This window comes from Equus caballus, chromosome 7, assembly GCF_041296265.1.
Source record: "Equus caballus isolate H_3958 breed thoroughbred chromosome 7, TB-T2T, whole genome shotgun sequence".
Taxonomy (NCBI): Eukaryota; Metazoa; Chordata; class Mammalia; order Perissodactyla; family Equidae; genus Equus; species Equus caballus.
Window position 1 is genome coordinate 55,826,067 of NC_091690.1, and position 15,461 is coordinate 55,841,527.

The following is a 15,461-nucleotide window of genomic DNA, read 5'->3' on the forward strand; positions in this document are numbered from 1 at the left end:
TCATGAATATAAAATTTTTATTCATTTTTTTGCTACAAACTAGTGTTTATTTAAAAATAATATTTAGGAATTTATACTCATAGGACATATTATAGTTAACATTCGAAGACAATCAAAGCATATTTTTTGAAGATTTATTATGTACCAAAGAGTACCTAATTTGCACACTGTTGGCATTAGTAAGATTAGAGAGTTGATTTCTGGCTAATGATGATTATAAAAGGACACTGAGGAAAATTTCAACCATTCCCATCGGTGAGAGTATAATTTTATATTTCATGAAGGACAGTAGTCATGTTTAGCAATAGCCTCACTTATAAATTAGAGTATACTCACTCCAATGTTGTATTCTGATGCTGTTTCCTTTCCCTTCTCTTCTTACAAATAACCAACAAGGTACAAACTGTTTCCCACTGGCAATCCAAACAGAGGAGGAATCATACCTAACCACCTAGTTGCTAATGTCTGTGAAAGGCAAGTTGCGAACTTCTGAGTATGGTTCAACTTAACCAAAAAGTGTGAAGTTTCTCCCTCTGACTACCTTATTCCATGAAAAAAGTGTACTCTGACTTCTAAAATGGATTTTTAAAATTCAATACAAAGATTCAACAACTATCAGCATTTCCAACACTGATTTTTCTAATACCCAGAGACATCCACTTAGCAGTTGTGAGACTAATATGAAAAATTTAATAATGTTGCACAAATGTAAGTTTTTACTATTAGACAGTAGGAATAATCACGATTCCTTATCATGTTTATATTTAAGCTATAAACATGAGACTGATTTTTAGAATAAAAAAGTAATGAAGAACATCTCCATTATCTTTGTTCCCAATAATCTTTTTCAGATAGATCTGTGAAATAATAGAGTACAATGTCAACACACCTTTCAGTTCAAAGACCAAAAAAATAGGGTTTAAGTAGTAAGATCCTTTCTATTGGATTTTATATTAGTATCAATTAATGAGTTAATCAATTAATTAACCTTAGTTATTTCTTTTTTCTAAATGAATATCAGTTGATTTAATCTCGCCCAAATGAATGGGTCTCTTTCGGTTGATCAATGCGATAGAGAAACTCTGCAGGTAAGAAGTATCCAAGATATTCCACTATATCTGGGGTAGTGTCGTAGTGGTAGTGTCCACCTTCTCCATGATGACTAAAAAAATGAGTGTGTTCCAATCGCAAATCAAACCCCTAGGACAATAGACAAACTATCTGTTAATATTCAAATTAATTTTGGATAGAATTTGTTTAAGGGAGAGGGAGAGCTTTTTTATTTATAATACTTTTTATTTTTATTTTTATTTTTTAAGAAGGTAATACGTTCACATGATTCAAAATTCAAAGGGTGCAAAAGGATATATTCAGTAAAATGTATCTTTCCATCTCCTGCCCTCACCACTCATTTCCTTTCCTTGCAGGCAAACAATGTAAGCAGTTTCTTCTATATCCTTCCAGAAAGATTTACTTCTTTTTTTCCCCTCAAATGCTATAGCACTATATACATACTGTGCTGCATATTGCTTTTCTTCATTTAACAATATAGCTTTCAGATCTTTGTGTATCAGGTCATAAGAGACCTTTCTCATTCTTTCACATTTGCATGGTATTCTATTGTATGTACATACCACTTTCCAAGTGACATTTAGATTATTTCCAATTCTTCTGGTGTTACAGCAATGCTGTCATGAATAACCTTTTAACTAATCATTTTACACACTTATGCATATATTTAAGGATAAATTCCTAGATATGTAATCACTGAATCAAAAGATAACACTAATCAGTATTTTGGTAGATATTTTCTCTGAGCGAGGGTCTATGTTATATTTTTTTCTAATGCATAGTTAGAATATAATGAACAGCAAATAAGATGACAGGAGACCTGAATCCTGTCATGATTCTACCATTTAATAACTTGACTCTGGGTGTTATTTAAAATGCCTGTGCCTTCATTTCCTCAAAGGTAAAATCTGCTCTGCCTAACTTGTAGGGTGGTTAGCCACCTGCTCCCTTATCTTTCAAGATAATTCCAGAGACTATCTTAATTTTCAAACAGCAACACAAAAAGTGCCTAAGTCTAAAAGAATATTCTAAAAATTGAGCATTATCATTGTAGTATACTGCAATATAAAAGACGGAGGTAGACTTACTGGGTCTCTGGAGACAAAAACTGGCAGACAAACCAAAGGAGCCTTCATCTCATAAAAATGCAACCACTTATTCACCTCTTCATCAGAGTTCAATGGGCAGGAAGAAAACTCTGCAGGCTACAATAAAAGATCATTAAACACGTAAACATACTGAATATTACTGAGAATCAAAAATTTAAATTATATATAATTTCATTAAGTTAAAAACTTTAAGCCTTCTTATACATTCTATTCACTATTTTTGACATCAAAAGGAGTTATACACCTTAGTTTTCAAAAAGATCACCAATCAATGTGTACACACTAAAAAGTATGAATGAATAAATGAAGGAATGAGTCTATCAGTAGATTTTTTATTTCTCATAGCCTCTCAGTTTTCCTGTGCATATCTCCTTATCCTAATCTTAAATGTCATTACTACTACTGGAAGGTGAAGCATCAAAAAGAATAAAATACTTAGGAATAAACTTAATCAAGGAGGTGAAAGACTTGTACACTGAAAAGTACAAAGCATTGCTGAAAGGAATTTAAAAAAGACTCAAATAGATGGAAAGATACTCTGTATTCATGAATTGGACAACTAAATATTCAATGCAATTCCTATCAAAATCCTAATGATGTTTCTGCATAAATAGAAAAATCAATCCTAAAATTTATATTAAATCTCAAATGACCGTGAAAAGCCCAAACAATCCTGAAAAAGAAGAAAGTTGGAGGTCTCATACTTTCTGATCTCAAACTTAACTACAAAGCTATAATAATCAAAACTGTGTGATACTGGCATAAAGACAGACAAATAGATCAATGGACTAGAATAGAGATCTCAGAAATAAACCCTTGCATATATCTATGGTCAACTGATTTTTGACAAGGGTGCCAAGACCATCCAAGAGGAAAGGGTAGTCTTTTCAACAAATGGTGCTGGGAAAACTGAATATTCACATGCAAAAGAATGAAGTCAACCGTTACTTTACACCACATACAAAAATTAAATCAAATGGATCAAACACCTAAATGTAAGAGCTAAAACTATAAAACTCTTAGAAGCACACATAGAGGAAAAGCTTCATGACACTGGATTTGACTCTTTTGGTATGACATCAAAAGTATAGGCAACAAGAGCTAGAGTCATGGTGGAGTGAGCTCACCCGGGACTCTCTCCCCTCCATCATACAACAAAAAGGAGCAACCACATTCCAAGAAAAAATATCCTAATAGCACAGGTATCCTCAGAGACCCACAGTAGCCAAACAACGGAGGGCGGAGAGGCTGGAGCCCCCCCCCTTGGAGGAGCTGGAACAGGGTAAGAGAGAACTCCGCTCCCTCCCCTACAGACTGGGATCACTGCTGGGGCAGGCTCCATGAGGGAAGGAGTCGGGGAGGGGCTGCGCATCCGGGGGATCCTCCAGGACTCCCACTGCCCCTGCAGTTCAGATGGAAGCCCTCTAATGGGGGAAAGCTTTCGCGTGGGAGGACCCCATCAAGCCAAGGCCCCAGGAAACCAAAGAGCGAGAGCTGATGGGAAACTGGGTATGCACACAAAAGAAAGTGCCCCTCCTCTCCCAACCTGTGCTGTGGCCACAGCTGAAGACGGAGGGCTAAGAACATGCGGCTCTCAACCCCCATCTAGTGGTGACAGGCTGTAACTGCAACCAAATGATAGCATTATGTGCAAAAACCGTTCCTCTACTGTCCAGCAATTTATAAAAGCTCCAGACCAGAAGGAAAACAATAAAAACACAGAATTATGTCCTGAGGACTTGGAAATAGGTAAACTAAGCAACAATGAATTCAGAATAGCTATCATCAAAAAACTCAATGAGGTAAAGGGAAATATAGAGAAGCAAGTCAATGAGTTCTGGAGTTACTTCACAAAAGAGATTGAAACTATAAAGAAGAATCAATTAGAAATACTAGAGATGAAAAATACAATGGATAAAATAAAACAGAATATGCATTCCCTGAATGCCCCTGTGGACACCATAGAGGAGAAAATTAGCATAATCAAAGATAGACAGGTTGAATGGCTCCAGACAGAGGAAGAAAGAGAACTAAGAGTAAACAAAACTGAAGAAAATCTCCGAGAAATAGCTGACTCAATGAGAAAATGCAACTTAAGAATCATCGGTATTCCTGAGGGCATGGAAAAGGAAAATGGAGCAGAAAGTGTGCTCAAAGAAATAATAGCAGGGAACTTCCCAAATCTAGGGATTGAGAGAGAAATGTGTGTGGAGAAAGCTTTCAGATTGCCTAGATTTGTCAATGTAAAAAGACCTACTGCAAGGCATATAGTAGTAAAAATGGCAAAAATGAAAGACAAAGAAAGAGTACTCAGGGCAGCAAGGCAGAAGAAAATAACCTACAAAGGAACCCCTATCAGACTTTCAGCGGATTTCTCTACAGAAACCTTACAAGCTAGGAGAGATTGGAACGACATATTCAAAACTTTAAAGGATAAAGATCTTCAGCCAAAGATACTCTATCCAGCAAAAATATCCTTCAGATATGAGGGAGAAATTAAATCTTTTCCAGACAAACAAAAGCTAAGGGACTTCATAGCCACAAGACCCACTCCCCACAACAAGAAATCTTCAAGAAGGCCATCATACCTGAAAAAAGAAAAAAAGGGAGAAAGGGGTCACCAAACACAAGAGTAAGGAGACAAATAGATAGAATCAGAATAGGATAGCAAATATTCAACAGTAGCATTAGGATAAAGGTAAGGAAATCAGCAAAAACAAAGACAATCTTATCACTTTAACCACAAACTCACAACACAAGTTGGAATAAGAGATGAAAATAATAATTTAGGAGGGTAGGAGGAAAGGGACTGAATCACTTTAGGCTAAGGAAGTAAGAGGCCACCAGAAAATGGACTGTGTTATGCATAAGATTCTGAATACAAACTTCAGGGTAGCCACTAAACTAAAAAACAGAACAGAGACACAAAACATAAATAAGGAAAAAGCTAAGAAACCCAGCATAAGAAATTGCAGAAGTCAATGGGTAGGCTAAAACACACAGGATGAGAAACAAAGGAAATGCAGGAAAACCAGAAAAAGAGCGACAGAATGACAGCATTAAGCCCTCATGCATCAATAATCACCCTCAGTGTAAACGGACTGAACTCTCCAATAAAAAGACAGAGTGGCAAGATGGATTAAAGAACAAGATCCAACAATTTGTTGCCTCCAAGAAACACACCTCAGCTTCAAGGACAAACACAGGCTCAGAGTGAAGGGGTGGAAGACAATACTCCAACCTAATGGCAAACAAAAGAAAGCAGGTGTCATAATGCTTATATCAGACAAAGCAGATTTCAAGATAAGGCAGGTGAAGAGAGACATAGAGGACCAATATATAATGATCAAAGGGACACTTCATCAATAAGAAATAATGCTTATCAGTATCTATGCACCTAACACAGGAGCACCAAAGTTCATAAAGCAACTATTAACAAACCTAAAAGAAGATATCAAAAATAACATAATAATAGTAGGGGACCTCAACACCCCACTCACATCAATGGACAGATCATCCAGACAGAAAATCAACAAGGAAACAGTGGAGCTAAATGAAAAGCTAAAACAGTTGGACTTAATAGACATATATAGAACACTTCATCCTAAAAAAGCAGAATACACATTCTTCTCAAGAGCACATGGAACATTCTCAAGGATAGACCATATGTTGGGAAACAAGGCAAGCCTCTATAAATTTAAAAAAATTGAAATAATAACAAGCATCTTCTCCGATCATAATGCTATAAAGCTAGAAATTAATTATAAGAAAAAAGCTGAGAAAGGCACAAAGATGTGGAGACTAAACAATATGCTATTGAACAAGTAATGGATCATTGAAGAAATTAAAGAATATCTGGAGACAAATGAAAATAACATGCCATACCAACTCATATGGGATACAGCAAAAACTGTATTAAGAGGGAAATTCATCACAATACAGGCACATCTTAACACACAAGAAAAATCCCAAATAAGCAATCTCAAACTGCACCTAACTGAATTAGAGAAAGAAGAACAAACAAAGCCCAAAGTCAGCAGAAGGACAGAAATAATAAAAATCAGAGCAGAAATAAATGCTATTGAAACAAAAAAGGCAGTAGAAAGGATCAATGAAACAAAGAGCTGGCTCTTTGAGAAGATAAATAAAATTGACAAACCCCTAGCCAGACTTACAAAGAAAAAAAGAGAGAAAGCTCAGATAAACAAAATCAGAAATGAAAGAGGAGAAATAACAACAGACTCTGCAGAAATACAATGGATTATAAGAGAATACTACGGAAAACTATATGCCAACAAAATGGACAACCTAGAGGAAATGTATAAATTCTTGGACTCCTACAATCTCCCAAAGCTCACTCAAGAAGAAGCAGACAATTTGAACAGACCAATCACAAGGGAAGAGATTGAAACAGAAATCAAAAGCATACCAAAGAATAAAACCCCATGACCAGATGACTTTCCTGGGGACTTCTACCAAACTTTCAGAGAGGATTTAATACCTATCCTTTTCAAGCTATTCCAAAACATTAGGGAGGATGGAACACTTCCTAACACGTTCTACGAGGCCAACATCACTCTGATACCAAAGCCTGACAAGAACAGCACGAAAAAGGAAAACAACAGGCCAATATCACTGATGAACACACATGCAAAAAGTCGCAACAAAATTTTGGCAACCAGAATTCAGCAATTCATCAAAAGGATCATACATCATGATCAAGTGGGATTTATACCAGGGACACAGGGATGGTTCAACATCCACAAATCAATCAACGTGATACACCACATCAACAAACTGAGGAATAAAAACCACATGATCATCTCAATAGATGCAGAGAAAGCATTTGACAAGATCCAACAGCCATTTATGATAAAAACCGAACAAAATGGGGGTAGAAGGGAATAACCTCAACATAATAAAGGCCATATATGACAAATCCACAGCCAACATCATATTCAATGGGCAAAAACTGAGCGCCATCCCCCTGAAAACAGGAATGAGACAAGGATGCCCTCTATCACCACTCTTATTTAACATAGTTCTGGAGGTTTTGGCCAGAGCAATTAGGCAAGGAAAAGGAATAAAAGGAATCTAAATAGGGAGGGAAGAAGTGAAACTCTCACTGTTTGCAGACGACATGATCTTATATGTAGAAAACCCCAAAGATCCATTGGAAAACTTTTAGAAATAATCAACAACTACAGCAAAGTTGCAGGGTATAAAATCAATTTACATAAATCAGTAGCATTTGTATACTCTAATAACAAATTAACAGAAAAAGAACTCAAGAACACAATACCATTCACAATCACAACAAAATGAATAAAATACCTCAGGGTGAATTTAACTAAGGAAGTGAAAGACCTATACAACAAAAACTACAAGGCTTTTCTGAAAGAAATAGATGATGACATAAAGAGATGGAAAGACATTCCATGTACATGGATTGGAAGAATAAACATAGTTAAAATGTCCGTTCTACCTAAAGCAATCTACAGATTCAACGCCATCCCAATCAGAATCCCAATGACATTCTTTACAGAATTAGAACAAAGAATCCTAAAATTCATATGGGGCAACAAAAGATCCCGAATTGCTAAAGCAATCCTGAGAAAAAAGAACACAGCTGGAGGCATCACAATCCCTGACTTCAAAACATACTACAAAGCTACAGTAATCAAAACAGCATGGTACTGGTACAAAAACAGGTGCACAGATCAATGGAACAGAATTGAAAGCCCAGAAATAAAACCACAAATCTATGGATAGCTAATCTTCAACAAAGGAGCTGAGGGCATACAATGGAGAAAAGAAAGTCTTTTCAACAAATGGTGCTGGGAAAACTGGAAAGCCACATGTAAAAGAATGAAAATTGACCATTCTTTTTCACCATTCACAAAAATAAACTCAAAATGGATCAAAGACCTAAAGGTAAGACCTAAAACCATAAGGCTTCTAGAAGAAAATGTAGGCAGTACACTCCTTGACATCAGTATTAAAAGGATCTTTTTGGACACCATGTCTTCTCAGACAAGGGAAACAATAGAAAGAATAAACAAATGGGACTTCATCAGACTAAAGAGCTTCTTCAAGGTAAAGGAAAACAGGATTGAAAAAAAAAACAACCCACTAACTGGGAAAAAATATTTGCAAGTCACATATCCGACAAAGGGTTAATATCCATAATATGTAAAGAACTTACATAACTCAACAACAAAAAATCAAACCACCCAATCAAAAAATGGGCTGGAGACACGAACAGACATTTCTCCAAAGAAGATATATGGATGGTCAATAGGCACATGAAAAGATGTTCATCATCACTAATCATCAGGGAAATGCAAATCAAAACTACACTAAAATATCACCTCACACTCATTAGAATGACAAAAATAACCAAAACAAAAAGTAACAAATGTTGCAGAGGTTGTGGAGAAAAAGGAACCCTCATACACTGCTGGTGGGAATGCAAACTGGTGCAGCCACTATGGAAAACAGTATGGAGATTTCTCAAAAAATTAAAAATAGAAATACCATATGACCCAGCCATCCCACTCCTGGGTATCTAGCCAAAGAACTTGAAGTCAGCAATTCCAAAAGTCCCATGCACCCCAATATTCATTGCAGCATTATTTACAATATCAAGACATGGAAGCAACCTAAATGCCCATCAACTGATAAAGAAGATATGGTATATATATACAATGGAATAGTACTCAGCCGTAAGAAAGAATAAAATCGTCCCATTTGCAACAACATGGATGGACCCTGAGGGAATTATGTTAAGTGAAATAAGCCAGATAGAGAAGGACAATCTCTGTATTACTCCACTGATAAGAGGAATTTAAACATGTAGAAAAAGAGAACACATTAGTGGCTACCAGGGCAAAGGGGGTGTGGGGGGGTGGGCACAAAGGGTGAAGGGGTGTACCTGCAACATGACTGACAAACAATAACGTACAACTGAAATTTCACAAGATTGTAAACTGTCATTAACTCAATAAAAATTAACTTAAAAAAAGTATAGGCAACAAAGGGAAAAATAAACAAGTAGTTCTACATCGAACTAAAAAGCTTCTGTAAGGAAAGGAAATAGTCAACAAAATGAAAAGGCAACCTATGAAATGGGAGAAAATATTTGCAAACCACATATGTGATAAGGGTTAATATCCAAAATATATAAGGAACTCACAGAACTCAATAGCAAAAAAAACAACCCAATTAAAAAATGGGCAAAGAACTGAATTCGATATTTCCCCAAACAAGACATTCAAATGGCCAACAGGTATATGAAAAAGAGCTCAACATCACTATTCATCAGGGAAATGCAAATCAAAACCATGAGATAACAGCTCACTCCAGTGAGGATTGCTTTTATCAAAAAGACAAGAGAGGGGCCGGCCTGGTGCTACAGCGGTTAAGTTCGTGTGCTCCACTTGAGTGACCCAGGGTTTGCTGGTTTGGATCCTGGGCGGGGACCTATGCACTGTTTATCAAGCCATGCTGTGGCAGGGGTCCCACACAGAAAGGAGAGGAAGATGGGCACAGATGTTAGCTGAGGGCCAGTCTTCCTCAGCAGAAAGAGGAGGATTGGCAGCAGATGTTAGCTCAGGGCTAATCTTCCTCAAAAAAAAAAAAAAAAAGGAAAACAAAAAGACAAGAGATAAGTGTTGGCAAGGATGTGGAAAAAAGGGAACCCCTGTACACTGTTGATGGGAATATAAACTGGTACAACCATTGTGTAAAACAGTATGGAGATTCCTCGAAAAATTAAAAATAGAACTACCATCTGATCCAGAAATTCTACTTTTGCATATTTATCCAAAGAAAATGACATCAGTATCTCGAAGAGATATCTGCACTCCTATGTTCATTGCAGCGTTATTCACAATAGCCATGATATGGAAACAACCTAAGTGTCTGACACCAGATGAACAGATAAAGAAATTGTCGTATCTATCTAAGTGTGATATATATATGTAATATTATTCAGGCTTACAAGAGAAGGAAATTTTGCCATTTGCAACAACATGGATGAACTTTGAGGACATTATACTAAGTGAAATAAGCCAAACACAGAAAGATAAATATTGCATGATATCACTTATATGTGGAATCTAAAAAAGTCCAATTTAGAGAAACAGAGAGTAGAATGGTGGTTGCCAGAGGTTGGAGGAAATGGGGAGATGTTTGTCAAAGGGTACAAACTTGACTTATAAGATAAATAAGTTCTACAGATCTAATGTACATCATGGTAACTATAGATAATAATAAGTATTGTGTACTTGAATTTAAAAATATCCTATAATAATTTGGTATTTACAAATAGATTTATAATTTTGTTGTAAATAATTTGGAAAAGTAATGAAGTCGTTTTACACATGTGTCCCTCTATACAGGATCAGCTGGCTTGCCATTTAAAATTATCAGGATAAAAAACATTAAAACAATACATTCCCTGATAGCTTTACGGATAAAGCGAAAAGGAAATTAAGTTGTAATCACTTTACACTTCATTCATTCACCTACTAAAAATTATTTTAAAAGTCCTGAAGGCCCTGGGTCTGTCTTCATATGGTATTCCATCCTTAATATCTTATAAACTTATTATATTTAGCCCATAAGATTATAATTTTCAGGAGTTCTTTCCCCCAAAACCACAACCATCTTAATAGCAAAATCTTTGTATTGAGTTTGGGATTCTGGCAATGAAAATAATAATCAGTTTCTAAGGCTTACACTCACATCTATTGTGATCTCAAAAAGAAACATACTGAAAACAAAGTTCTAACTATTAACATGAAAGAAGTACTCTAGGTAGACGACATTATCGCACAATATGATTTACAGTGTTGGTTGTCATTAAAATTTTAAAGTAATACCATCATAGTAAAAGGATTTGTTCAGGGTGTCTTTAAAGGTAGACTTCTCAATGTATATCAAAAAATCCTAAGATCTTAAGCACATGTGCACACACACAGGCCCTTACCATAATGTGAGACTTCACTTTTCCTTTCTGAATTACGAAAGTGCCTCCCATCCCTACTGGCTTATCTCCATAATGATTTTCAAGAGTCTGTCTCATACAAGTCACAAAGTTAAGTTTTCCAGTTCTTCTTTTGGCTTTCACCTCAATGACCTAGAAGAGGACATAAAAATGCATACCGCTGTTCCAAGCTGCAAAATTTTAATGTAACTAAATACCAAGTGAAACATTATATAATCTAACGCCATCAAGTAAATATTCACTTTTTTGCTTAGAGCACGCAGATAGTTGACGCGTCTCAATCCTCTATGTCTTGATTAATAATACACATATTGTAATATATATTATAATATATATGAGTTATATATCATTTACTCTAATAAAAGTCTTATTCATGCTTTCTTGGACTGAGAAAGAATTATAGCTAAAGCCTGCACTGAACTCTAGAAATTCTTAGCATTATATGTCAGGGTGGTAAAAACTTGAGACTTTCTTGACTTAAAGTGATTAACCTCTGATAATTGGAGGGGAGAAGAAATGATTACATTTTCTCACTTCCTTGAAAATTCTGGATTTATTTTACCTCCACTTTATTAGGCATTTTTACTTCACTACCTCATTTCTCAAAGTAACTGAAGCAGCTATCTCTATTTACAAAATGTGAGAGTTCTCACAATTGGTAAAACTGAAATCATCTTTTTGTGCACTAAGAGGAAATAAATATGAAGTGAGGCATTAATTCTCCTTACTGCCTTCTTGCTATAAGTTTTGCTACCATCATTTCTATCTAGTTCAATCAGTCTTTTAAGTCAGGAATGAACAAATTGCATATATACGAACTATAGGCAGACATTATCTATTTACTTCAGCTGCATGGTTCATCTATTTGACTAACTCACAACCAACATGGATATCCTGCCATCTTTTACTTCCTCAGAAAAAAGGGTATTGCTTACTAAGTATTATTCTTAACCTCAGTTTTAAATGAGACTCATTCTGCCTGTAGTACTCTCTGAATCTTTCATAACTAGGTTATTTAAAGAGCTTGGACTTAAGTAGCTTTGGATTTTCTTAAGAAAACCATATTTGTGGCAATAAAAGTTCAAATTTTTAGCTGAGAACTTTTGGAGAATATTGTGTTTTTATGAACAAAATCACCTTTCCAGGTCGGCCCTCACTGGCAAAAAGATTAGCCAGTAATGCACACCCAAAATCACGATATTTCTCACTGTATTTCTCTAGAAGGTACCCTCCATCTGCAGGGTTAATATAGGCAAAGTAACTTCCATTCACAGGAGGTTTGTGTTCACCTTCTGTCTGAATAACTGGCATAAACTGAAAAGAAAAGTAAATAAGGTAATTAGTCAATCCTAGTATCACTACGCAAAGAGAGTATCTTGAATAATGTAACAAAATATTTTATCCTAGACTTAAAACATTTTATTTCAAGACCTAATAAGAAAACATGAAATAGGAAATATTAATTTTAGAGTCAAAATTTTAAAAGATTTACAAATATCAAAAAACTGAAAACATTTTATAAAATGTTCACAGTATTTCTTATAGTGTTTCTATAACATTGTAACACTTGCTTTAAAATGTCTAATTTTAAATCTTAAACTCTTTTTCTACCTTGAACACTAGGCAAATTATACCCATATTTCTGCAAAAGAACTTGTATGGTTTTTGACTTAATGGTCACATCTGTAGAGATTGTGAGAGAATGGGCAGGCTTAAGAGGTCATTCACTCTTCCATTCATGAGATGTGAAGACAAACAGTTGATATTTTTATGTTGGAAATAAACGGACATACACAGTAATAGATATTTCCTCTTATAAATAATCATCATACTACCGGGGTAGGTTCTTACTACTTGGTCTGAAAGAGGGAGTTGACTAGATTATTAAACATTCCTTTCATCTTCTGATTGAAAGCTGCCCTCATATGAAAAGCAAAGATTTAAAAAGAAGCTAGGAATCCTCTGACGTATAAGGATTAAAATCTTTCACAATCCAAGGTCCTCAGCAGGCCACAGTAGGAGCTTGGATAGACTCATCTAAGACTGAGTATGAGCTAAGACAATCTGAAATGAGAGGTTAATGCTCCATTAGAGTTGGACCAATTGGAGCATGTGCTATGGTCCAAATCTATATGAAACAGTATCAAAACTGTAGAGAGAGATGACATCAACCACTGACAAGTCATTCAGAAAGCAGGATTTCTGATAGGTCAGTAAAAGGAAAAAGGCAAACCAAATGTCAAATCAATATAAGAAAATAATTATATATATACTAACCTCAGAATTGAACCCAAGAGTCTGAAATGGGCCTGCCCCCGCTCCAAGAATAAAAGCTCCAGGAAGCTTGATTTCTTTTGCAATCTTATTTAGATCATAAACCTATACAAGAGGAAAAAATATTTAAACTTTTAAATCATAACTCATCAAATTCCCTGTTTTACTTTATATTACTGAGTCCATTAACACTTCCTTACCACATTGGTCAATGGATCTTCTAATAACAAAAAGAGGAATCAACCCAACTTCTATAATCTTCACGTGAATGTGAAGAGTAAAAGTATACTTACTTTTGTTTTATTTACAAGAGGCATTAAGTAAGGCACACCTCCTACTTCTGCAATTCTAGTTTTCCCACAGATGCCTAAAAAAAATAAGCCATCTTAAAAATAGGCAAACATCTAATTTTAATAGAAAATGCCAGAAGATACTAATTTAATTTATTAAGAGTATAAAACTTTTCCATTCTCATAGTTTTAAAATAGCAGGGGTTGGAAGATTTAAGTAGCTGGGACCCCTGTCCTATTCTAACTACCTGCATCTCCAGTATTGTCATAACCTAGCATGATTTGATGTAGTTAGTAGCATAAAGGCAACAGAAAGTTGATGACAGGGCAAGGGCTAGACCTGGGGCTAAAGTATGGATTGGATGAGGTTTCTAGAATTAGCCTATAATGACTTATTCCTTTAAAAATCATTTGTGGAGACAGGGTTTAGCCAAAATTATATTTTAATTTAAAATATTTTGCTCTCACGGAATATTAGTTCTTTTAGAAGTCCATATTGGAAAATCTTCTTGTTAAAGTTGTTTATTCCCAAGCTTGTTTATAAAAATGACAAGTAATTAGAGGTAACTTCAGATGCTAGGAACTTTCTACTTACATTTTTCATTAACATAACAGGTACAGCTAGATACAATTTGGGAGAAAGCATATTCTTTTTTTTTAAACATAGGGTGGAAAATTAACTTTGTGAAAAGGTAGTCTTGTCAGTTTCATACTAATATTATTCTATAGTAAAGTAGATTAAATTGCTCTATTTCTTCAGCTATGCAGAGGGTAAATGTACAAAATTTCTTTAGGTCCCATTTAAAATTAGGGACTCTGGAAGTGTTTTCCATGGGATCGGCAGAAATTACTCATGGTTAAGACTCTTTCTCATTAAGTGATAATGTTTAAGTTCAGAGAAACCATTAGAGGACTATTTTAGCAGTCCAGCAAATAGGCAAGTAATGAGCTAAAAACAGCGACTTGTAGAGATGGAGTAGAAGAAATTAAGAAAAAGAACAAAGAAAGGAGCATAGGCAACTATGGTGAAGTAATATGTTAAATTTTAGACTTGTCGTCCTCAAGTTGTTCTTAGCATACAGAGGTGGAGATGTCTTGGAGAAAAGTGGAAAAAGAGAGCTCTAGGTGAGACGTACAGGTTTCGAATTTGTTGTGTCCAAGCAGTAACTAAAACAACAGGAGTAGATGAAATAGTCCAGAGAGACTTTACAGAATAAGAAGAGGCGGAGGAAAGAATTCTGGGAAACATCAACATTTAAAAGCCTTCCAGAAAGAGAAAGGAGCCAGAAAAAATGAGGAAGAAAGAATATCATGGAGGTAGGAAAGGCACCAGGAAGAAGATGCAGGAGAACCAAGGAGAGTAGAGGAGAACCAAGAGGAGAGAGAATGTTAGGTAGCAATGGCCAAACAGCATAAAATATTTGGAGGGATAAAATAATACCAACTCACTGGTGACTTGAGGAACACCAGTTCATGTAGAAAGTGCCTAACCATGTTTATGAAAGCTCATACATATACATATACATACATATCTGGCTTCCTTAGTATTGTAATTTAAAGACTCAAAATTATTGACCAGAAAACTTTTTTTCAAAGTATAACCCTTTGGAGGACAGAATTGAGATTAATCATTTTTCCTTTTTCCTCATACTCTTCAGTGTTTTCTGATTTTTATTTTAATTATTTAATTAATTATTTAGTGGGGGA

General features: G+C 35.4%; 1 protein-coding gene across 4 annotated transcripts in view; it reads right to left on the minus strand.

The window, feature by feature from the left end:
• Positions 1-15,461, minus strand: part of C7H11orf54 (chromosome 7 C11orf54 homolog) — a 22,244-nt gene continuing 6,783 nt past the window's right edge. For 2 of the 4 annotated variants that reach the window (XM_014741731.3, XM_001488169.7), the window contains exons 4-9: positions 13,758-13,831; positions 13,468-13,569; positions 12,328-12,504; positions 11,173-11,322; positions 2,160-2,276; positions 1-1,200 (exon numbers count right to left, since the gene is read on the minus strand). In XM_014741731.3, coding sequence (XP_014597217.1) covers positions 1,027-1,200; positions 2,160-2,276; positions 11,173-11,322; positions 12,328-12,504; positions 13,468-13,569; positions 13,758-13,831 — 794 coding nt within the window. In that variant the 3' untranslated portion in view covers positions 1-1,026. The remainder of the gene's footprint in view (positions 1,201-2,159; positions 2,277-11,172; positions 11,323-12,327; positions 12,505-13,467; positions 13,570-13,757; positions 13,832-15,461) is intronic. The other 2 variants (XM_070273163.1, XM_070273164.1) reach the window with 1 other exon arrangement.